Source organism: Haliotis cracherodii, unplaced genomic scaffold, assembly GCF_022045235.1.
Source record: "Haliotis cracherodii isolate W230 unplaced genomic scaffold, xgHalCrac1.p SCAF_4, whole genome shotgun sequence".
NCBI classification, from domain to species: domain Eukaryota; kingdom Metazoa; phylum Mollusca; class Gastropoda; order Lepetellida; family Haliotidae; genus Haliotis; species Haliotis cracherodii.
In genome coordinates this window covers 16,095,402-16,121,253 of record NW_027266297.1, presented here as the reverse complement: position 1 = coordinate 16,121,253, position 25,852 = coordinate 16,095,402, and the positions used below count along the sequence as shown (strand labels likewise).

Sequence of the window (25,852 nt, the reverse complement as noted above, 5' to 3'; positions counted from 1 at the left end):
GAATGCTATCGCATCACCAGTGGGATGAGATTAAAAAACTTCCTTCTATAAAACGCTCTCCGGAAGTTAACGCGGTCGTGAAAGATCTGTCTCTCGGGAGTGTATCGATGGGTGAATACCTCACCTCGAAGTACGCGCTATGGCTCGACATGCGAACAACGGACGATGACCAATTACACGGCAGTGGGAGGAGAATAGAAAATGCTAGCGAGGGTGTCACCATACAGATATCGAAGCTCCTCGAAGCGGCTGGTAAATTAAACATATATTTGTACGTGATTATGGATGCGCAACTTAATATACAAAATGGGAGATTCGTGCAAGCGATCTATTGATAATCTTTTACCTAAAGATCCGCACTGCGCTATCATATGCGGGCAAACGGGCTGCGGAAAAACAGCCTTTATTCTAGATATTTTAGAAAGTCATTATCTGGACGTTTTCGATCATATTATTATTCTGTGCCCGACTATAAGCGTTAATAAAACATACTTATCCAGAGATTGGGTAATGAATGATGACGGAATACACAGAGTCGATCCAGGCGATCGTTTACAAGACTGTCTCCGAGTATGTCATGAAAAATACAAAGGAGAATCAACCCTTTTCGTAATAGACGACTGCAGCGCGAGTAAAGAATTAACAAAAAAGAAAGATATGCTTTCGTATTTAGCATTCTCCGGTCGGCATACTCAACATAGCGTTTGGGTACTTACTCAAAAATACAACTCTGTCCTGAAAGATCTCAGAGAGCAGACCAAATGGGTAGCGCTGTTTCATTGCAAAGATCGAGATTCATTCGAGGAATGTTTACGCGAAAATGATGTCATTTATACCAAGAATGAACGTGACAAAGTCAGAAAAGTGTTAGCAGCAACGAAACACTGTAAACTCGTATTAAAAACCGATCAACCAGCTGCTTACGCAATTGCTTAGCAAAATGTAGCAAAATTATAGCAAAATTGTTGCAAAATGTAGCAAATTATAGCAAAATGTAGCAAATTGAACATTAGCGGTTAATATTACATAAAATGTGGTTCGAAATCCTCATTCTTTCGCAACAGTTCATTATTACGGGATGTATTGGATACGTCATATTATATTATGTTAGACTTAAATATCTCCTTAGGTACTACATTATGGAATGCGACGAACTCATCGAACAAATGCTCAAAGAATCTGATCAAAATGTAGATACAGATCAACATGCAGATAAACATAGAGAAAGACTCGCGGCTTTGGTAGCCGGTGGAAAATGTTCCCAATATTTGGGAGAAAATTATACCATCGAAAAAATTGATAACATGACCGACGAAGAGATTAAAAAACTGTACGCGCGTTACGAGTCTAGACTGGGAGCTACCATGACTAAAACGATAGGGTCGTCTATATTACAACTTTACACAGTCGTAGCTAGTACGTTTCTCCCTATCCCGGCAGAACATCGCATGTATTTATGCGAATCTCTAGAGAAAGACCCATTCATCGAACACGCTATAAGCTCAGTGAGCTGTGAGTTTTATCATAGATTCGGAATGTTCTTAGCTCCGCTCACCACAGCTTTAATAACGGCTAGGTATTGTCAATTTAAACATACGTGCCCACTTAATAATAATGGAGACACAACAGGTGACACCACAACAGATTGCGCAACCACAACAGATTGTGGAAACGGAACAACAGATTGCGGAAACAGAACCACAAGTGAATGAGGATGAACCACAAGTGAATGCACCACAAACACAAAAACAAGCTAGAGTTACTAAGAACCCCAAAAAAATAGCCGCAGGAAGGAAGGGAGGGCTGGCGCGCAAAGCAAAATTAATAAATAATTCAAATCCGATTAAAACATGGGCACTAGTAGGAGTTGCTGGTATAGCGGCTGTATGGTTCTTTTATAAGACCGAAGAAGAGAAAACGTCACCCCCGCCGCAACAAGAAGTTCAATTAGAGGTTAGTCCTCATATAATGCTATAAGAAGCATGACTACTCCAGTTACAGACGGTAAAATGTTGGTAAACGCGACGTATCATTCAGCGGTGGTCACCGGCTTGGCCATTGGCTATGCCCGTATGGCTAAAATGCTTACTAAAGCCACACCTCCCAAGCTAGATTTTAATGGATATGATATAGGTATGATGATTCTGGATATTGGATTAGCAATGGCAACGAAGGATATGCTCATCAAACAGGGACTTATCCCGGAAGACATAATGAAGTAATTAAACATTTGAATATTTTATATTCATATACTATGGCATCAATTGCGATGATGGTCGGTGGAGCTGTTGTTAATGCTCTAGCTTTTTCGGGGAGTAATTATTTATTTTCCAGTATGAGGGAATCAAACGCTAAAGAAGTTGAAGAGGAGCGTACACGACATAATAAAGCATTAGAACAATACCAAGCAGCTCAGTTACAATATACGCAGCAGAGAATGAAGAGATTAGACTTTATTCATGAAAAACTGATTAAGGAAGGACATTCAATTCAAACGTTTAAGGATGTCGAATCTGCCATGCACGAATACTACCTCGTTTATGGGAAAAAACTCGACCCAATACCTAGACCAACAATGAGTCAGTTTTATACACCGTCAGAGGCTCAGAAAGACCGAGAGGTCGCATTTGTTATTATTGGGTTATCCGCAGTATTGATTTTCAGCTATTCCCTAGTGTAGATGTGATTTGCATTTAGACAAATGATGTGATAGATGTATATACCATGAATAACTGCAAGTTTACACTCATGGGGAAGACGACTCTATGTAACCGCCGCTGTGTTGATGTTTACTGCGGTATACACAATTATTACATCAAGCGTGGACACATAAACTATAAGTGTTCTGAATGCGGGATAGGGGTCAAAGGTCATTATTGTTTATGTAAGAAACATGGTGCTGATAGGGTCAGGAATCAGATTATTTATGCTAGGAAGAGAGATTACATCAATGAGAGGAATAGGTTGGGGAGGATACGTATTTAGATATATGAAAACAACCAATTAGACAAATGAATCATTTTGCATATACCATTCAACCACAATGGTTTTTGTCAGAGAGTTGAAGGCTATGGCAAAGCAACGTGGTCTACGTGGATATTCTCGAATGAGAAAAGCTGAATTGATTACCTTACTCGGTTTGGAACCACCCCAGACTGTTAGAGAACTCAGTTCGAGCGAGAAACAGTGGGCTGAGAGGTTATTCTCGAATGAGAAGAGCTGAATTGATCGCTTTACTAGATAATAATCAACAAGACGAGGATGATGATAATCAACAACAACAAGAATTAATATTTGTACCCACATCCGCCGGCGTTGGTAAATATCTAAGAGGTTGGAAGATGGATATTAATTCCAACATGGATGTTAACGATATTAAGCCCATCATATCGAGTAAAATTAACGAGGAATTAGATGATTTACAAAGTATAAAATACCAGCTGACGATTATAATGACATTGAGTAAAAGTAACGCAGACGATAGTACCGAATATACCGAACAGGGGTCCGGAAAATTTAAAATCCCAATCGGACATTTACATTTATGCCACGCCCCCTTCAAACAGCGTGTTTTAGTACGACTTTTTACACACAAATTACAAGTTGTTACGTATTCATAATATGATGAATTATGAATTGTTTCAATTTAAATTGTTTAATTCACCGGACAATTAATAACAAATAATATCATTTTAGATATATATGGAAAACATTCGTTTGTTTCTGTTATAATAACGATCTGTAAACGTTGTGAACGGTCTAATTAATATTCATGAGTCTGCTAGAGTGTACGCGTTGTAACATTTGGATCGAGACTATTATCCCATATTTGGTTATCACGTGACCTCACGGGAAAAGTGTTTTTTTTAAACTAAAGATTATTTAAAACAAGACAGATAATATAATCATAAATCCTAAACTATCGTTGATAGCAGTAGTTATTTGAATACTTTTTCATCTGTACTTAATTATTGACCATAAAGTTTTTGTTATCGATCGTCACAGAAAGCAAAATGGCGGTCAATCAAGATTCAATATACGACTAGCTACTGAAAACAATAAAATCTGCAAATCCTCGTTGTATGTCAACCAAGTGAAAGTCGTTAGCCACGACTTACAAAATGATCATTCAGACTTTGAGGGTTTGGCAGATCCGCTCGACTGATCTGCATCGGTCGACTGGCTGTCGTCACGCTTTCGCTTCTTGACTGAGGTTACGTATCGTACCATTGTGAGGATAATGAGGTACATCGATGATGCAAGGTATTTATGTACAGTTGTAAATACATTTTACTCAAATTAACAAGATGTTCTCAGTAATAAATCCTCGATTAATCAGTGTCAACTCAGTTTATTGCCTATTACAGTGATTGACCGATTGGACTATCATTCTAGGTACGATGTATTTACAGCAATCAAAACAAACAAAGCTTGTCAGTGTAGATAATCTTCATTGTGTTACAACTGCAGACAGAAATTGCTCAGTCCTAACTGTTGATCATGTCCGGTCAAAATTTAAGAATGTCTGGACAATACTTTTTAAAATGTCCGGACAGAAAAATTTAAATGTCCGGTAAGCAATATTTTAGACCGGACATTTGAGATTCCCAATCGGACATGTCCGGCGCATATGACGGTTTCCGGACCCCTGATACCGAACCATATTTCCGTAGCAATCAAGAAGTTATAACCGAATCCGATACTATAAACGCATCATTAGATACATCAATTCAGAGGATACAGGAAACTTTAGAACGCTGGACTAATAGAGGTTCGGGTTGGGGTGTGGATAAAATCGATAGTTTATATTTAGATATAGCGAATTATATGCCTTTCAAAGGTGGATCTTATATAGATTTACCCCCGTATTATAAGAAGAAAAAAGCCATAATTAATGTAAAAAATAAATCCGATGATTGTTTAAGAATGATGATAAGATCTGCATTGTTCCCCGTAGACAAGCATCCGGATAGACCTTCTAGCTATCCCCAAAACGATGGACTCAACTTCGATGGTATAGACGAACCTACACCAATATCGCAAATTGATAAGGTGGAAAAGCAAAATAATTTAGCTATAAATGTTTTCGGACATTCTAAAGGAATTGTTGTACACAGAATAAGCTCCGCTCCGGAACATATTCCCAGAATCAATTCATTTCTGATCGAAAAAGATGGTAAATATCATTATACGTGGATAAAGAGTTTAAACAGGGTGCTATACGATCAAACTAAATATAAGGGAAAGAAATATTTCTGCGAAAGATGCCTGCATGGGTACAGCAGACAAGATCTATTAGAATCGCATAAAGAAGACTGTAGAGGTGTTGGACAGACAGCTATCAGGATCGATATGCCTAAAGAGGGAAAAAATATATTAAAATTTGAACATTATTGTAATCAAATGCCAGTACCGTACGTAATTTATGCCGACTTCGAAGCGCTTATCAAGCCCATAGAAAATACCAACCATAATAATCAAGAGAGTAGTTTTACGTACAAAACTCAAGAACATATTCCTTGTGGGTTTGGATATATAGTTGTAAGGTATGATGGGAAAACAAACACTCCCGTGATTTACAGAGGTCCCGATGCAGCTGGAAAGTTCCTAGAATATCTACAAAATGAAGAGAGAATAATCAGGGAAGAATTATCGTGTAAGAAACCCATGCGTATGTCGATAGATGATTGGAGGGCCCACAAGAAGTCAACGAGTTGTCACGTTTGTAATAAACCTCTGGATGGGGATTCCGTAAGAGATCATTGTCACGTCACGGGTAATTATCGGGGAGCCGCTCATAACGAGTGTAACTTGAAACTAAAAATGAATGCTCAAACAATACCCATCCCCGTTGTGTTTCATAACCTTAGAGGATATGATTCACATCTCATTATGCAAGCTATCTCAAAGACCGACGGCGGTTTAACGTGCATTCCTAACAATATGGAAAAATACATATCGTTCTCGTTGACTAAACCTATACATTATAGGGACAAGGATGGGAAATCTAGAATAAAGCAAAGTAATGGGCTTAGATTCATAGACTCCGTACAGTTTCTGTTATCTTCCCTGGACAATTTAGCTAAAGCGAACAATCCCGATGACTTCGCTATAACAAATCAATATACAGATAAGATAACTCGTCATTTGCTGCTGAGAAAAGGTGTATATCCTTACGAATATATGGATGATTGGTCTAGATTCGAAGAAACTGAATTACCACCCCTCAAATCATTCTATAGTAACTTAACGGAATCTAGAATAACAGATGCCGATTATGAACACGCTCTTAAGGTCTGGGATAAATTAGGTTGTAAGAATTTAGGTGATTATCACGATCTGTACTTAAAAACCGATGTACTGTTACTCGCTGATATATTCGAGATATTTAGAAAGACGTGTTTAAAACAATACGGCTTGGACCCGGCATGGTACTATTCCAGTCCCGGACTATCGTGGGATGCATTGTTGAAGAAGACCGGTGTAGAACTAAAACTACTCACAGATTACGATATGCACTTGTTTATTGAGAAAGGATTAAGAGGGGGTATATCGATGGCGGCCAAAAGGTATTCCAAGGCTAATAATAAATTAGTGGAAGGATATGATCCGAGTAAACCCGACACGCACATATTATATCTCGACGCTAACAGTTTGTACGGATGGGCTATGAGTCAACCTTTACCCACGGGTGGTTTTGAGTGGGTCAATGTGAATGATATCAATAATAATGATGAGAATAAAGGGTACATACTAGAAGTTGACTTGGAATATCCGAGTTCCTTACATAAAGACCATAACAGTTATCCGCTAGCTCCCGAAAGATTAATGGTTAATAAAGACTGGATGTCGGAATATCAACGTTCATTGATGGGTAATAATAGGTTAGCTAACGTAGAAAAACTCGTACCAAATTTGATGGATAAGACAAAATATATAGTTCACTACAGAAATCTCCAGTTGTATCTATCGTTAGGTATGAAACTTAAGAAAATACACAGAGTTCTTAAGTTTGATCAAAGCCCTTGGATGGAGCCCTATATAAGGTTGAACACAGATTTAAGAAAGATAGCCACCAGCGATTTCGAAAAGAATCTATATAAGCTCATGAATAACTCGGTATTCGGTAAAACTATGGAGAATCTAAGGAAGCGTGTTGATGTTAAATTAGTCAGATCTAATGAGGAAGAAAGACTCAGGAAACTCATAGCCAGTCCGGCTTTTAACAGAAGCAAGATATTCGATAACGACTTAGCCGCGTTGCATATGCAGAAGAGTAATATAAAATTCAACAGACCGGTGTACGTCGGTATGAGTATTCTCGACTTGTCAAAACACTTAATGTATGACTTTTATTACAACGAACTTAAGAAGCAATACGGCGATAGATGCGAGGTGTTATATACCGACACAGATTCTTTGTTGATGGAAATACAAACCGAGGATGTGTATAAAGATATGGCAGAAAAAATAGATATGTACGACACGAGCGATTACCCAAAAGATAATCCACTGCACAGCGTAGTAAATAAAAAGGTGTTAGGTAAGATGAAGGATGAATGTGCTGGGACTCCTATAGCGGAGTATGTAGGATTAAGACCTAAGATGTATTCTATAAAAAAGTCCGATAATGGAGAGATAAGAAAAGCTAAGGGTGTTAAGAAGTATGTGGTAAAAAAGCATATCAAACACGAACAGTATAAAGAATCATTATTCAATGGTAGAACGTTCAAACACGAGATGAACTCTTTAAGAAGTTATGATCATAGGATATATGGATTAAGAATGAACAAGACATCATTATCCCCCTTAGATACAAAGAGATGGATTGATAATGATGGTGTAACTACCTATGCTTATGGTTATGGTGGTAATACCGTACCGTCGGGAACTATGAACAACTCTTCTCGTACAAATGCCCTGCCCGGTCCATCTTGAAGATAATAAAGAATAGGCTCTCCTTCTTTCGTAACCAATCGACTAATGTTATACGTCTTAAGGGACCATATGGGATCGGTTGCGCGACGTAGGCCTCCTTCGAGTTCACCGGGCTGGTATAAATATCTTACCCTTACTCTATCCGGAAGTTTTTGTTCTTTGCCTCTCCTCGGTGCTGAAGATTCGGAAGTTTCGACGATAGCTTGACTGCGGTGGGCCTCTCTTTCACCACGGACGATTTTGACATCGTGCTTTGTTAAAAGTTTAGTTACCGATCCCATAAACTCTCGACCGGGATCTACTTGAAATAGCTTAGGCCATTTTAGCGGTCCGCGTTTATATATGCGACTCAGTGCATTAGCTACTTCTGTTGAATCTTTCGAGGTTAATGGCTCAGCCTCTTTGTATCGACTAGCCACATCCACTACTGTTAAAGCGTATTTATACGTTTTGCGTTTTACCTTATCGTGAGGAAGAAACAAGAGGTCAGCCTGATGAACTTCATTCGTCGTAGAAATATCAAACTTCTTCCTCGGTATATAACGCGGTGCCGGTAAATATATTTGCCACATCGCTTGTTTCTTTAACCAATCCTTGGCCACATCTTTAGATACCTTAGCAGCGGTGGCTAATTTTTTTATTGCTCCTACACCTTTCCAATATCCTCGTGGGCTATAGTAAATTTTATTCATTATTAATTAATATTGATATTTCGTTTAATACAAATCATGACTATCGTTGAATCGCATAGTCATTTACACATAAAAAATTCCCCCTGTAGTAGCAGTATAGGTATATGAATCCAGCTCCAGTGGAAGTGGTCCAGAACCCCTATTACCTATACTACTACCCGTAAAGAGCCGGGGTCGTAAGAGGCGACAAAAGGAATCAGGTGTTCAGGCTCGCTGACTTAGTTCATGCATGTCATTGTATCCCAATTGCGTGGATCGGTGCTCATGATGTCAATCACTGGATTGTCTGGTCCAGACTCAATTATTTACAGACCGCCATCATATAGCTGGAATATTGCTGAGTGCAACATTAAACAACAAAACAACCAATAAACAAATCACTACTGATGTTTGTTCCCAGGCCAGGACAACAAGCCCCACACGGAGACTGACAATGACTCCTTCAAGGGGACAATCACAAGCTATGGCAGCAGTAACTCCCTCAGCTCTAACAGCAGTTCCCAGATGACAACCAGTGCTGCCCCAGACAACCCCGAACAATACGAGGTCCTCAAGCAGCAGAAGGAGACCATGGAAACCGGAATTGAAATGTGAGTGGTTCAAGGAATGAAATTGAATTGAATTGCAAAATATCCTGAACAGGGATCATGAATATTTTGGGGGATATTTTTTTGTAAGTGAAGACTGATCACACAATGTCATATTTCACATATAAAAATGTTTCATGCCCCCTAACTTGTTTTGTTCGGTAAATTTTTGTAAAAAAAGATTATCATGCATGAACATGGTATTGAAAATTGGTGTAAAAACTACAGTTATTCAAGAGCACAAGTTTATTCATTTTAAAGCTTTGTTATCAAGTCGTCAATCAATATTTGACTTGTCAAGAATGGTTTGCTTCGATGCATGGATGATTGCCATTTAGGAAAAGAAGGTTGGTAAGGAAACCATGGTATCTATTTTGACAGACACAAACCCTATATTCTGCAGATTTCACAAAAAGCCTGCAAAGGGGATAGCATATTTGCAAGAACAAGGCCTGCTGGGTAAAAGTCCTGATGACATTGCTGAGTTTTTCCATTCCGAAGACAGGCTAGATAAGGTAATGTCCGACAATAATTGTGGTCAGTTATTTTGTCATTGTCATATGTAGACATGTTTCAACCAGTGGACCACACGCAAGAAGCCTTGAGCCAGTGCACACAGATGGCCGAGCCATCTAAGGTGCAGCAGATTGCTGTGCAGAGGTGCATCACTTACTCATGCCCAGATCCCATCCTGGATTCAAATCCTAGATTCACCAAGTAATATTCATTCCCTTCTTTGTGTGTTTTACCAGCTTGCTAACCCACTTAACTTGCGCTCTGTTACCTCTTCAAAGAAAAGGCACACCACTGATCACCAACTGGATTTCGTTTCCGGAGCACAACTCAAAAAGCGTTCTGTATCTTTCAGCAAAATTTGACAGATATATCAAACAGATTCTGAAGTGGAGCCTTTTGCTATTAGATTTTTGGCATTCATATGGTTCTCAATTTCCATGAAAACAATATTGACTTATTCTCAAGAGGGTTGGGGTATTTGTCGGTTCTGTAGCACAACTTGAAAACTGTGAAAGACTTTTCATCCAAACATGGTGCATGTATTAACCAAGGGCTGAAGTGGTGCCTTTTGCTATTTAGGAATTTAAAAGAAAATAATTACCTGTTTTCTTCGCAACTTGTTTGATTTTGACTCTGTTCATAGTAGGGCTGGGACGATATACTAACTGTGCAATCTGATACATATCATGATACCTTGCTCACGATCTGATACTTACCACAATACATGTATGTGCTCTTATCTCTGGGGCATAATCCATCTTTTTCATAGACAGGATGGCCAATACCTGGCACACTAACGATTTACAGGTGGCAGTGTTAAGTATGGCGTAATGAATGACAGTATTTACATTTTCACTACTTATTACATTAAGTAATACGTTACCACTGTTATACCGAGGCTGTTGTCCCCCACAACTGCTCTTATAGCGAAATCTTCCACAGAGATCTCAATTACCTCATGCAGCACGTGCGTAGCCACCTAGCTGCCATGTGACACCCTTCACTCTTGTCTCTTCGCTTGCCTTCGCAAGACATATCCATAGACTGCTCTGTGTTCTACCAGCCTCCTGCTATCCTTGGTGATATTTATTACTGTTTCTTCGGCCTAAGTAAACTGTAATTTACGGGGCATTCGTTATTCGGCGCTTGGAAAATTTTCCCGCCTTTTTTCGCTATTGACGGGGTGTGGCGGCGGCACTTTGTGTTTTCCGTCTACCTTTAGTGGTATATTGTGGGGTGTTTTTTTGCATCACCTATTATTTTATATTTAACCATGTTTTGCTTTTTGTTCAAAGAACAATGTCTGATATGGAATTGGATTTGTCCAGCACCCCGACTACTCCTGCTGCCAGAAGTTTTTGTCGTCCCGGGATCGCCACGAACGATGCCCGGGGCGCCGAGTCCTTTGCGAGGACACCCGGTGCACCCAGTGCGAGGGTCTGGGGCCTGAGGATTTTGCGCGATACAGTTCTGCGCGTTCTGTCGTGGAGAAAGGGTTCGTTCCCGGAGCATGACTTGACCTTCTCGGAATCAAGTCCCACCGCGGAGGCCCATGTGGAGAGGTTGGATGTCCGTGCCCCACCTGCTGCTACAGTCACTCAAGCGACTTTACAGCAGATGGACACCCTCTCTCGCCAATCCATGCTCGCGATGTCACATGGCGACACCTACTTGGCGGCGGCGGCCAGTCTGGTCGAAGGTTCCCCCACGGACCGAGACCAGCGCATTTACAACTGTTTGATTGGTTTGAATGCAACCCTTGAGTACGTTGCCGGGGCTTCGGCGTTTCTTTCCGGCACGTGTCATTTTTTGAGGCGGCAAGCGTACCTTGCCTCTTCTGGGTTGGACGCCGCAAACCAGGAGGTGTTACTTTTGCAGCCTTGGTCTGCGCAGACCCTTTTTAATAATCGGATCCCTGGTGTTCTAAAAGAACAGCAGGCTGCTTCGTCTGCCGCGGCTTCGCAGCATACGTTGGATCTGGTTGGGTCTCTGCACAGATGCCTGGGTGGTGCCCCTAAACGGAGTGCCCCTCAGGATGCTGCGGCCGGGAAGTCCAAGGGGTCGGTGTCTTCTTCCTTCGAGAAGAGGTCCCGCTCTGAGGGCCCCGGTAAGGGCAACCTGCCGCCCTTTCGGGGGAAGAAGGGACACTGGGGGAAGTCTAAGCCGTCTCGTGACGGTAAGGGCTCCTCCAAATGACTCTCTCTTGCAGGGTTCGTGTGCCAACAGCGCCAGTTTCGGTACGGCTATCGGCTAGATCTCAAAGCGGATCCGCCGCTCACCGTCGCCCCGTTGGAAGGTTTCTATTCGGAAGCCGATCTTCCCATCCTCGCCGATGCCATCGGCAGTTTGGTGGAGAAGAGGGCGGTACGGGAGTTAGTCCTACCGGGGTTTTACTCCAGGATATTTCCTGTTTCCCCAGAAAGACAGTGCAGAACTCAGAATGATTCACAATCTGAAATCGTTCAACGAGTTTTACCTGCACAAGCCGCCCAAGTTTAGAATGTTGAGCTTGGCGGACCTGAAAGCTCTGATCATGCCGGCCGACTGGCTTGCTTCGATCGACCTGACGGATGCTTATCTGCATGTTCCGATTCACCCGGATTATCACAAGTATCTCAGGTTTGTCTTTCAAGGCAGGCACTACGAGTGGGTTGTACTCCCATTCGGTCTTTCGTCCGCTCCCTGGCTGTTCACCCGGTTAACCACCCCCATAGTGGGGTTCCTCCACAAGAGGGGTATCAGGTACTTCGCGGACGCCCTGTCACGCCATCTCGATTTCGCATGTCGGCTCTTGGAGCAATTGGGGTGGATTATCAATCTCCCCAAGAGCGAGTTAACCCCCTCACAGAACTTGCGGTTCATCGGAGGTCGGTTCGACACGGTGACCCATCGCCTCCTAGTCCCCCCAGACCGGTGGCACAAGATTCAGGCGATGATTGCCAAAGTCTTAGCGGTGCAACAGACTGTTCACTTTTGGGAACAGCTGTTAGGGCTACTTGTGTCAGCCCGGGACTGTGGTGCGTAGACGAACAAGGTCTTCACATCAATTGCCTCGAGTTCAAGGCAGTGATAAACGCAGTCAATCACTGGAAGCATCGTCTTGTCGCACCCGGCTCATGCTGGCGACCGACAACACGATGGTAGTGTCCTATGTCAACAAACTGGGGGGAACCCACAGTCACTCGCTACTCGATCTCGCGTTTGAGTTCCCGTGCCAGGTACGCGCCTCAGGATCCGAGCCCAAAGGAGTGGATGCTAAACCTAGTGGTGTTTCAGTGGCTGTGCGAACGTTTGGGTCGTCCGATGGTCGACCTGTTCGCAACCAGGTTCAACTATCAACTCCCGTTGTTTGTATCACCAGTCCCGGACCCGAGGGCCATCGATCACGATGCTCTCGCGTTAGACTGGACGGGCATGGACGCTTATGCTTACCCGCCGACGGCGTTAATACCACTCATTCTAAGCCGGCTCCGTGGAGTTCGCTGTCGAATGTTACTGATCGCGCCCATGTGGCCGAACAGATCGTGGTACCCCGACTTGCTGGCCCAGGCCACGCAGTCGCCACTTCCACTGCCTGTGAGACCGGATCTGCTGATCCACCCTCACACCCGTCAGCTTCATCCAAACGCAGGGCAGTTCAATCTGCACGCGTGGATGTTGTCACCGAGCGTCTGAGGAGTAAAGGTTTTTCTCGTCGGGCGTCTCGGGCATACGTTAGTATGCATCTTGATTCTACCCAGAAGGTGTATAATGCACGTTGGGCTATTTTCACGAAGTGGTGTTGCAAACATCACATTCATTCGCCAGATAAGGTATCTGTGCAGGATATTGCTCGTTTCATGTCTCACTTACGAGAGACCCGGAAACTCTTTGGGGGTTCCATTGCCAACTATGTCTCGCCCGTTGCTACGGTACGGGACGTTGCTATGGGTACCAGTCTCTCAAAAGAGCTGGTGATTCGGGGTATTATCAAGGGTTTCAAACAGCAAGATCTTAAAAAGGGCCGCCTTCGGGCACCGGCCTGGGATCTCTCCTTAGTGTTACAATCACTTACGGAGGCTCCGTATGAACCCTTGGGTAGTGCTTCGTTCCGGCATGTGACTTGGAAAACAGCATTTCTTCTCTCCTTTGCCACGGCGGCATGAGTGTAGGAAATACACGCACTTGATGTCATCAAAGTACGATTCGATAGGGGCGACGAAGGAGCGGTCCGCCTGGGCTTGCTCATGGGCTTCGTCGCTAAGAATCAGAAATTTGGCCAAACGGAGAGAGAATTCACTGTAAGATCCCTCAAAGAAATCTTACTTCCTGCTGATACTGAGGACAGATCGCTGTGTCTGGTTAGGGCCCTTAAGTATTATCTTAAGGCTTCGAATGAATGCAGACAAGGGCGTGACCGTCTGTTCATATCGTGTAACATTTGCCCTACACTCCAATATATCTGTTCACAGAATATTGCGGGGTTGTTACTGGCGTTCTGACTCGGTTTTTGCCAATCATTACCTCAGACAGGTCTCTGATGAAGACGTGGAGGGTGTGCACCGTCTTGGGCCGCTGATCGCGGCACAAGCGGTCATCTAAGGGGTAGGCCCAGCGCAGTTCCGAACTCCTCAGGCTTCAGACCTTGCACGATGGTCAATCTGGGTCTACTTCAACGTTCCCACAGCCGTGGGTACGGGAGTGGGGGTCCCGCAAGCCAGCGCACTCATCCACAGGCGAGTGCGGCATTCTGTGTGTTTCTTTATTTGGATTTGACAATTATTCACTTAATTGTCTGTTGTGTATTGCAACCTTGTAATGCATGCTTTCCAATATTGAATTTAGGTCACGCGCCTATTACACACGCTTAAGTAGGCTTGTTCTCGAGATATACGGTCCGAATGAAATTACTTTCCCTCTTTTCAACTCTTTAACCTGATCTAAGATTTAGCTCACACGGATACTGTGTTCTCATCCGCTGCGGCGATGAAATACCTATCCAGTGGGGTCGTTTGGAGTCACCAATCGTTTTGGCAATGACGATTGAGCCTTACGGTATGCGCTTGACAGTGCTTTGGTATCCCTATATGGTAACGCCAAGCTGGGAGCATGCGCATCAAGTGCTTCCGCCTTGTTGTATACTTCCGCTGGCCGGAAGGAACACGAGCAGTCAGGTTTCGGGTTGTAGGTGCTCCCCACCGCCTACTGTGGTAGTCAGCCTCGGTATAACAGTGGTAACGTATTACTTAATGTAATTTGTAGAATTTTCCTATTCGGAATATTCTATAAGTAATACGTTACCACTAGGCTGCTGCCCGCCCGTCCGTCCCCCGAGCACTTGCTCTCGCAAGAGACAAGAGTGAAGGGTGTCACATGGCAGCTAGGTCGCTACGCACGTGCTGCATGAGGTAATTGAGATCTCTGTGGAAGATTTCGCTATAAGAGCAGTTGTGGGGGACAACAGCCTCGGTATAACAGTGGTAACGTATTACTTATAGAATATTCCGAATAGAGGAAAATTCTACAAATTTTCACTAGTAAATTGATGTGACCCTACATTTTTTACGTTTTGCAACCAACTTAAAGGTCTAAAGGTCATGCAATGATGAGCAGGTTGTTCTCATAGGTATTCGAGGAGTATGCTGTTTTTTAATGAAATCTTTTAAAAATTTAGACACAGATTCATAGATCGATTCTGAAGGAACCAATGTACTTTATATTCCTCCCAAACAACTTTGCAGCGATGTTTACTTGACTGAATGATGGAAGTATGTGTCGTTTTCCATTTTCTAGTTTTCAGTGCGACTATTGTCGCGACACCCACTGACGTATGTGGTAGACCTGCGCAACTATTGTCGCAACACTTAGTCTAAAGGTTGCATATTGTGTTAAGTAATAACATGTTATAATAAGCAGTATTTATATCTTTCACACCTAATCCCTAAAATGTTTTAATTTCAGACGGCACTGGGTGATTTCTTGGGAGAAAATGAAAAGTTAGTAAATCTGCTCCTATTAATTACATTCTGTTCTCATTACCTTATTGTAAACTGATTCTGTAAATGTGATTGTTGTTCATGAAGAAACTAATCATTCTTTGCACTAACACTGGTTTCTTTCTGCCCAGATTTAACAAGGAAGTCATGTACACCTATGTCGACCAGTTGGACTTCGTCGAAATGGACTTTGTACCTGCACTGAGGAAGTTCTTGGAAGGTTTCCGATTGCCTGGCGAAGCTCAGAAAATAGATAGACTCATGGAGAAATTTGCATCTCGATACTGTGTTTGTAGTTCGCAGTAAGTGGCTATCTGAAATATCCTCCCCCATACGGATTACTGGTTAGACGCGATCGATTGATCAGAACCGCTGACTTGCTTGATGCATTTCATTGTATCCCAATTGTGTGGATCGATGCTCATGTCAATCGCTGGATTGCTGGCCCAGTCTCGTTTTTCAGACCATCATCATATAAGATAGACACAATTTTTTTTTTTTTTTTTTTTTTTTTTAATTTTTTTTTTTATGGATAACAACTTCTTTAATACTGTATAAGGCGACGTTTCGGTATAGATCCTTATACCGTTGTCAAGCAAGACTGAATGAGGGACATAGTGCAGAATATATATAGCAAGTGGATGATAACAATAGAGGATTAACAGTAACAACAAAGGCATACATGAGTGGGATAACATAGGTAGGTGTGACAACAAAGGGATTATGCTATCACAACACGATGGGCAGAAAACACATAGCTAGAAGCCAATAGGGGCATGAAGCCAATAAACAGGTGATTATTGGTTGATGAGTTCATAGTAGGCGGATGGGATGAAATAGCCTTGATCTCTGTTGATTGATGGCTTGTGGCGGCGAATATGGACTGCTTCTGTTAGTTTTCTTTTGGTGAAGTCATGGAGGTTGTTGGCGAGGATTTGGACGTTGTCCCAGTTGATGATGTGATTGGGACAGTTGATGATATGGTCCGAGATGGCTGATTTGCTGTCGGATTTGGTGGTGGAGGTTTTATGCTCTTTGATTCTGGTGTTGATTGGGCGGGATGTTTCACCTACGTAAGATTGCCCACAGTTGCAGTCAATTTTGTAGACTACACCTTTAGCCTCTTGGGGTTTAGCTATGGCTTCTAGCTATGTGTTTTCTGTCCATCGTGTTGTGACAGCATAATCCCTTTGTTGTCACACCTACCTATGTTATCCCACTCATGTATGCCCTTGTTGTTACTGTTAATCCTCGATTGTTATCATCCACTTGCTATATATATTCTGCACTATGTCCCTCATTCACCCTCATTCAGTCTTGCTTGACAACGGTATAAGGATCTATACCGAAACGTCGCCTTTTACAGTATTAAAGAAGTTGTTATCCATAAAAAAAAAATTGTGTCTATCTTGTCATCCGTCAACTTCTAAGTAATGCCTATCAAACAATTCATCATCATATAGCTGGAATATTGCCAAAAGCAGCGCTAAACAACAAACAAACAACCACAATCCAGGTTAAAATAGGTCGACAGCAACCTATGCTGGTCGTAAGACGTGACTAAATGGATCAAATGTGCAGAATCGGAGACTTGGTTGATTGTGGGTCATCATGCCCTTACAGTGTAGATTATTGTTCACAATATTAGTCTCTTAATTGTCTGGTCCGGACGCCAGTTGTTTACAGGCATCCTTCATAGCTGGAATATTGCTGAATTGTGTTAAACATGAAACAACCACCACCCAGGGTAAAATAAGTCAACAGCAACCCATCCCGATTGCGGCGATCGATGCTTATCATGTCAATCACTGGATTGTCTGGTCCAGACTCGGTTGTTTACAGGCCAACGTCATATAGCTAGAATATTGCGGAGTGCAGCTTTAAAAAACAAACAAACCACAAAATAACATTTTAATAGTTTTTCTTAATGTGCAGTAAGGTTAATCTTTTGAGGTCAAGGGAGCTATCCGTTTGATGGTCTAGATAGAAGGATAATGACACCCTTTATTGAATTAAAGGGCCTCTGAAATAATGACTTAGTTATACATGTATATGTGGTTCCATGATTTTTTTCAGTAATTTTATGAATTCATTAATAGTATGTCACATGTAAATGTGAATGTCCCACAAGAGAGCCGGTATTGGATGACTTCATGTGTTGTGTTTTCAGGACGGAGCTGTTTGCCAGTGCCGACACAGCTTACGTGTTGGCGTACTCAATCATCATGCTCACCACAGACCTACACAGTACACAGGTACCATCGCAAAGCAGTTCATAGATACTAACATCAATTGGAGCGGTCAGTTAGTCTTGTGGTTAAAGCGTTCGCTCTTCACGCCGAAGACCCGGGTTGGATTCCCGACATGGGTACAATGTGTGAAGCCCATTTCTGGTGTCCCCCCACTGTGATATTGCTGGAATATTGCTAAAAGCGGCGTAAAACCATACTCACTCACTCACTAACATCAATCTGGTATTACCCTGTAGGTTCCAATCACACTCTCCACTAATGTAATTGTGAAGGTCGGTGTAGAAGTGGGTATCAGGGTCGGGTCACGTGCTAGGGGGTCATATACCTGGGTAATAAGTTTGGGCTGGTTCCAGCCCTACCCAGTGCTATGGGACTATGTGTTGTTACTTCAGGTCGGGTCATGTAATAGGGGGTCAGGTACCCAGATAATAAGTTTGGACTGGTTCCAGCCCTACCCTGTGCTATGATAATACGTGTTGTTACTTCAGGTGAAGAGAGAGCACAAGATGACAAAGGAGCAATACATCCGCATGAACCGCGGCATCAACGACAGCAAGGACCTGCCTGAGGAGTACCTGTCTGTCATCTATGATGAGATAGCTGGCAACGAGATCAAAATGAAGGCAACTGGAGGACAGAAACCAAGCAAGTCAGCAAGTGAGTCACCAGATCTCTATGTTCAGTCAAGCAGCACTAGTTATATTAAAGCCTAGCAGATTAACAAAATTGATGCCTTATCAGCTTTTTCGGAGCAGCAGAAATGGTTTGCTTGTTTATTAGGGACCACTTAGTTTGTTTGTCTCAGGCATTGCAGGGGTACAGATAGTATGTCTAAGAGCAGCAATTTTCTGTGCCAGAAACCTATGATCATGGGTTCGAATCCTGGTTCGCCCTGATTTTGTTTCTTAGGTTGTCAGCACCCATGTTTGTAGGTTTCACCAAAGTGGTTAAATTCTATGACCTGCATCACTTCTGGCTTAACTCCCACAGTAAACTGACATGTCATGATATTAACATGATTACTGGCAGTGTTTGCATTGGTCTCCACAAAAAGGGGGTCCCCTTGAACATGTTAGCCCTGAGCGCCGCAGAAGCTAGGCTATCTAGGGGGGTTGGGAGCATGCACTACCATGCTGTTCAAAGCGATGTGAAACCAACTCACTCACAATACTGTTTCGTTGTCCGCTGCAGAGGAGATCACCAGCGACAAACAGCGGCGGTTGCTGTACAATCTGGAGATGGAGAACATGGCCCAGACGGCCAAGGTGTTGATGGAGAGTGTCAGTCATGTCCAGTCCAGCTTCACAATGGCAACTCACCTAGAACATGTCCGACCAATGTTTAAGGTAAGCATGTCACATGTTCATTAGGTTCTCATTCAAAACTGGAGCTATGAGGGTAATTGGTGTGTTACATCCCTTGCTTGTGCCAGGGTCCACTGATTGTGTTATGAGTTGGTTTCACCAAAGTGGTCATCATTCAAGACCTGCATCACTGCAGGCTTTTCTCCCAGATCAAGTTGACATGCCATGATATAACTGAAATACTGTACACACGCAGGAACCACACTCCCCATACCCTCACTCACTTCATGTATGTGGGGGCACGGGTGGCCCAGTCGTCTTAGGCGCGGCGACTCGCTGTGCAGAGTTGCGTCCCTTGGGCACGCCAGAAACCTATGTTTGTGGGTTCGAATCCCGGTTCACCCCAATTATGTTTCTAGGTTTGTCAGCACCATACCCGTGCTCGTGGGTTTCACCGAAGTGGTAAACGTCTGAGACCTGCATCACTTCGGGCTTTCCTCCCACATTAAGCTGACACGCCGCGATATAACTGGAATACTGTTAAAAGCGGTGTTTAACACAACTCACTCACTCACTCACTCACTCACTCACTCACTCACTCACTCACTCACTCCATGTATGCCTTTACAATTTGCTCTGTTATCCACAGATGGCATGGACTCCTTTCTTGGCAGCATTTAGTGTGGGTCTACAAGACTGTGATGATCCAGAAATTGCCTCCCTTTGTCTGGATGGCATCCGATGTGCAATTAGGATAGCCTGTATTTTCCACATGGAGGTAAGTCTAACTTCTTATGATTCAAGAGACTGATTATGACTTTTAGTCAGGGGTGGTTGCTTAGCCTGGTGGTTGAAGCATTCCCTCGTCGCGGCGAAGACCTGGGTTTGATTCCCGTCATGGGTACAATTTGTGAAGCCTATTTCTGGTGTCCCCAGCCGTGATATTGCTGGAATATTGCTACTCACTCACTCCGTCTCATTGAGTCAAAAGATGAATCATCTTTTGATTGTATCAGGACTGATGTCCAGTAATGAATGGTTGAGACCCGTGAAGATCCGGGGTAGAAAAGGTCTCCAGCAACCCATGCTTGCCGTAAAAGGTGGCCATGTTTGTCGTAAGAGGCAACTAACGGGATCGGATGGTCAGGCTGGCTGACTTGGTTGATGCATGTCATTGATCCCAACTGGCTGGATTGATGCTCATGATATCAATCACTGGATTGTCTGGTCCAGACTCGATTATTTACAGACCGCCGTCATATAGCTGGAATATTGCTGAGTGCGGCGTTAAACAACAAACAAAACAATAAATGGTTCATCACATCAGTATCCCTAGCTTCTGTATGTTGGGCCTGCAACACCCAGCAGGAACTGGTCTCTGTGTGGACGCAGATAGTAACTGTAGTAGATTCACTTTCAGCTGGAGCGAGATGCTTATGTTCAAGCCTTGGCCCGCTTCACTCTTCTAACTTGTGCAACACCCATCACCGAGATGAAAGCTAAAAATATAGACACTATCAAAACCCTGATCTCCGTGGCCCATACAGATGGGAACTACCTGGGCAAGTCGTGGTTGGAGGTGAGTGATTTGACCTGTATGTTCATCAAAGAACTGTTTAGCTCAGTAGAGCAAATATTTTGATTGGTCTGCATCAACAAAACACTAAAGTTGAAAAAAATCATTTTGACACCTGGGTTACATGTTTTCATCCCCAATAACACAAAGTTTGGCAGGAATGCTACTCATTAACCGTTCACTATTTCTTTATTAAAGTTTCTAGACAAGTTCAAATGAGGGTAAGGTGTTTCTGATGCCAAACTCTAAAACCTTCATAATCTCTCCAATCATCTTTGCAAATTTATCAGGATTTGGACTGGTGCTTCATGTTGTCACGGAAATATAAAATGATTTCTTTACAACTGTAAGGATACAAGGATGGCAGGGGAAATGGATGACCTTGCCTTCTTATTTACGCTGATTTTGAAAGAAAGGATCTTCAACCTGCATGCACAGAAGACATATTATATTTTGATGTTTATTTTCTCTTTTTAGATCCTGCGATGCATCTCTCAGTTAGAGCTAGCACAGTTAATCGGCACTGGTGTGAAAACAAAATACATCTCAGGACACTCCAGCCACTCTCAGGCTGGTCACCCAGTGGAAGCCTTCGACCCCGAAGGTAGTGAGGCTCTTTACTAACTTTAAGTATCTTATAAATAATCTTTGTACTGATCACAAAATGTAAAGTGAATTTTGGCTTGTGAAGTCTAGTTATTCCAATTTTTAACTGTATCTGTGAGTTTAAGCTGTTAAGACCCCCCTCAACCTATGCTGGTCGTATCCCAATTTCGTGGATCAACATACAAACAAACAAATGATAAAGCTGTCTAGCTGTGTATATTATCAAGGTTAATTACGCAATTGATTCATTTTCTGGGGCCCGGTCTAAGGTAGCATAATTCGATGTGCCGAGTCGTGTCCCTTGGGCATGTCCGAAACCTATTATCATGGGTTCAAATCCCTGCACACAGTAAGCTGACACACTGTGATATAACTGAAATACTGTTCAAAGTAGTGTTAAAACCAACTCACACACTCATATTCATCAGACCACTGAACCCATTTACTCACGAACACCTTCTCTAGCAAGCTGCTGACATCATGTTTTTTGTAATGGTATGCATCATAGCAATACTTTTGAAATAGTTGCTGCAATAGTGGTTTAAACTACTGAAATACTTTAGTAGTGGTTATTGCCCTAGACAGTAGCTGCTGTTTTCTGCAGCCAAAAAATATTAAAATTCTGTACAAGTGATTTCTGCAAGATGTGTACTTTTCTACACTAAGTGAGGGGTGGTGGGGTAGCCTAGTGGTTAAAGCATTCGCTCATCACGCCTAATTCCCGGGTTTGATTCCACACATGGGTACAATATGTATAGTAAAGCCTATTTCTGGTGTGCCCCGTCGTGATATTGCTGGAAAATTGAAGTTGCTGTAAAACCATACTGACTCACTCTACGCTGAGTTGACATTTCTGCAAAATATTCCATGACCGCGGAATACAGCTGGAAGATAGTCAAGCCTATTTGGCATGTCAGTTTGCATCTCAAAGGTGCTGGCATGCCAATACCACTTGGAGTTAAATACAACCAATGGCCTGTATGTATGTGCTAGTGTGATCTAATGTAGGTGTCAAGTCTGTGTGTTGTTCTCGTCTCCAGTGATTGCCCGGGGGCCCTTGGACCGTCAGCGGCTAGCAAACTTTCACGAGACAGTTGGGGAGACGAGTTCGCAGAGTGTGGTGGTGGCGGTGGACAGGATCTTCACAGGCTCGGTCAAACTAGATGGTGTTGCCGTAGGTAAGCATGGTGCAGAATGACCCCGACTGGCATGTTTGGATTCCAGACAGAACGTAACTAGTAGGGCTGGGACGAGTTCAAATTATTTACTACCAGGGTACCCGATGCCCTATTAAAACCCAACCCTACCTGGATACCTACAGTAGATCTCAAGAGTTGGTTACAAAATGTCTAACAAGGAATTGTTTTACTGTACCCCTGGCAAAAAGTATTTAGATACCCGTATAAAACAATCTGGTAATGCATACACTGAAGATTACTGAAGCTGTATCTTTACTCAAGACATATAAACGTCAGAAGGAATTCGGGTAATAGTCAGAGAGATATGCGAACATCAGGGACTTGTAGGTAACCATGGAGTTATAGTATTGAATTTTTCTCATAAAACAATACATCACGTGACTGGGAACCTGGGTCCTACTCCCTACCCACTCGACCCGAGGACCCGAGGACCAGCTCTAATAACTAGTCTGTGTTGCTTCTCACTACAGTCGACAGAGGAAAATGGAGTTTTTATACTGTGTGACTGGATGATTGTGTGTTATAGTGCCCTAATGGAATCTAGTTTAGCTCTTGCAGTCATAGTTTGAGTTGAAGGTTTGTCTGGCTCTGTGTCTCTTGTCACAGCCTGCCATGATGTGACAGCTTCCACATATTTTCTGTGCAGGCATTTAAGAATTGACTTTCGCTTTGTGTGAGTTCATTGGAGTGTGAACCTTCATGAAGTGAGGGCCAAACTGTATCAACGCAAGAAATTATTTGTGTTTGATTGAGTGGGCGACAGAATGAATGTAAGCGAAAAATGCTGAATAAAAACTGCTTGCTAAATGTCAACCTCAAAGGGAAGTGCATGTCATATGTTTGGTTCAACTTTGTTTCAAAATTTTCAAAGAATTTATGATAATTTTTTCAGTTAGTAACAAAATTAGTTCATATCTGGTTAATGTGACACGTTATCTTGGAATTAAAGTTCCCTCATCTGTCTTTTGATATAGAAGTGCTAACTCAGGTCGGGTGGGTACTGAGTAGGACCCGGGTACCCACAGGACTACCCGGACCCGGGTTAGTCATGTGATGATATATATTTTTTAATGGCAAAATTATCTAGAACTCTATGGTTACACTATAAGAGACAAATATTCACATTTCTTTCTGACTATATAGGTCCTTCTGACTTCTGACCAGATCAGTTTCTACGTGTATCTAAATACATTGTGACAGGAGTACAGTCAAACCTTTCCCAATCGGACATTTTGTACCAATCTCTTGAGACCTACAGTGGGTACCTTGGGAGGGTCAGGTAATGGGGTAATAGTGCTAACTTTCAGATATTTTAGTTTGGCAGATGAAGGTTTTCTATGACTTTGTTTTGCAGTTTTTTGCTTGCCATGCCCCACATGGGTGTTCCAGGATGTCTTTTGTGCCCAGTAATCCTATTTGTATGAGCCGATTAATGAGGATTGGATGGCCAGGTGTCTTGGCAGATTGTTTGAAGTGGTGTGCAGATTGGTTATCATGCTTTCAGTCACCGGTTTTCATTGTCCAGGCTTAGATAGCTACAGGCAGCTGTGACATAGCTGGATTATTGCTTCCTGTGGCGTTCAGCAACAATTACTCGCTCACTCACCTACTTGACAATTGTATGGTTTTAATATTTAGTTTATAGTGACATATTATATATTCATGTAAAATGGTTATAGAATAAGAGCATGTTCTGAAATGAACCTGCCATTTCACCAATTTCCCCTCCTATCTGTAGTGGAGTTCACGAAAGCGCTGTGCCAGGTGTCGATGGACGAGTTGGCCAGCCACAGTCACCCCCGGATGTTCAGTCTACAGAAGATCGTGGAGATCTCCTACTACAACATGGGCAGGGTCCGTCTGCAGTGGTCCAGGATATGGCAGTACCTCGGGGACCACTTCAACAAGGTGCGGACCTAGTACTAGACAGGCGAGGGGACACAGGTCACCTATCTGTTGTTACGCTGTGGCGTTAAGCAAACACAACTATTTTGGTGGGCAGAGTATAATCACCATCACAGAAAGTACCTGATGTAAAATAGGGGGCACGGGAGTTGTCTAAGGCGCCGCGATTCGCTGTGCAGAGTTGCGTCCCTTGGGCACGCGAGAAACCTATGATTGTGGGATCGAATCCCGCTTCACCCCAATTATGTTTCTAGGTTTGTCAGCACCATACCCGTGCTCGTGGGTTTCACCGAAGTGGTAAACGTCTTAGATCTGCATCACTTCGTGCTTTCCTCCCACATTAAGCTGACACGCCGCGATATAACTGGAATAATGTTAAAAGCTGCGTTAAACCCAACTCACTCACTCACTCACTCACTCACTCACTCACTCACTCACTCACTCACTCACTCACTCACTCACTCACTCACTGATGGAAAATAAAACATGACTTCAATATTTGAAACACATATATCAGAATATTGTCAGGATATTTGGTGGCATATCTGGTACTGTGAATTGTTCTTTGGGAATATCTTTTACTGGTATTTTGTTAACATTTGAAGGATTGCAGTTTGGTTTGTCTGTGCTCACTGATTCCATTGATTGCTGTTGCAGGTGGGCTGCAACCCCAATGAAGACATTGCTTTCTTTGCTGTTGATTCCCTCCGTCAGCTCTCCATGAAGTTCATTGAAAAAGGAGAGTTTGCAAATTTCCGTTTCCAGAAAGATTTCCTTAGGCCTTTTGAGCATATCATGAAAAGAAATAGGTGAGTCTTCATTGTTAGTTCTCTGGGAATCCCAGGTCTGATTGGATTACCAACAATTATGCTGGTCACAACTGGCAACTTTATGAATTGGGTGGTTCGACATGGTGACCTTTTTTATTGCGTTCAATAATTTATAATACATGGTCAGAATGTGGCATTAAACAACAAGCAAAGTTACAGTAAAAAGTTCACTGCAAAATGAAATCCTTGAAAATGAATGTGTCCTGATTATTTCCATCAGTTAAGTATTGTTTTAGACATGTTGCATGAGATTAATATGATGCCTTGTTCAGATCCCCAACAATCCGTGACATGGTTGTGAGATGTGTGGCCCAGATGGTCAACTCCCAAGCAGGAAATATCCGGTCTGGTTGGAAGAACATCTTCAGTGTGTTCCACCTAGCTGCCTCTGACCATGATGAGGGGATCGTGGAACTGGCGTTCCAGACTACTGGCAAAATTATTTGTGAGTTGCTGGTTGACTTCCTGGGAT

The 25,852-nt window shown here is 42.8% G+C and overlaps 1 protein-coding gene across 3 annotated transcripts in view; it reads left to right on the top strand.

The window, feature by feature from the left end:
* Positions 1-25,852, top strand: part of LOC139480205 (brefeldin A-inhibited guanine nucleotide-exchange protein 1-like) — a 79,443-nt gene that overhangs the window by 30,597 nt on the left and 22,994 nt on the right. For all 3 annotated transcript variants that reach the window (XM_071263237.1, XM_071263238.1, XM_071263236.1), the window contains 14 exons: positions 9,031-9,220; positions 9,621-9,732; positions 15,674-15,708; positions 15,840-16,010; positions 17,879-17,963; positions 18,449-18,617; positions 19,152-19,306; positions 19,914-20,042; positions 20,685-20,843; positions 21,318-21,444; positions 22,487-22,624; positions 24,384-24,553; positions 25,208-25,359; positions 25,653-25,825. In XM_071263237.1, the coding sequence (XP_071119338.1) occupies positions 9,031-9,220; positions 9,621-9,732; positions 15,674-15,708; positions 15,840-16,010; positions 17,879-17,963; positions 18,449-18,617; positions 19,152-19,306; positions 19,914-20,042; positions 20,685-20,843; positions 21,318-21,444; positions 22,487-22,624; positions 24,384-24,553; positions 25,208-25,359; positions 25,653-25,825 (1,965 nt within the window). The remainder of the gene's footprint in view (positions 1-9,030; positions 9,221-9,620; positions 9,733-15,673; positions 15,709-15,839; positions 16,011-17,878; positions 17,964-18,448; positions 18,618-19,151; positions 19,307-19,913; positions 20,043-20,684; positions 20,844-21,317; positions 21,445-22,486; positions 22,625-24,383; positions 24,554-25,207; positions 25,360-25,652; positions 25,826-25,852) is intronic.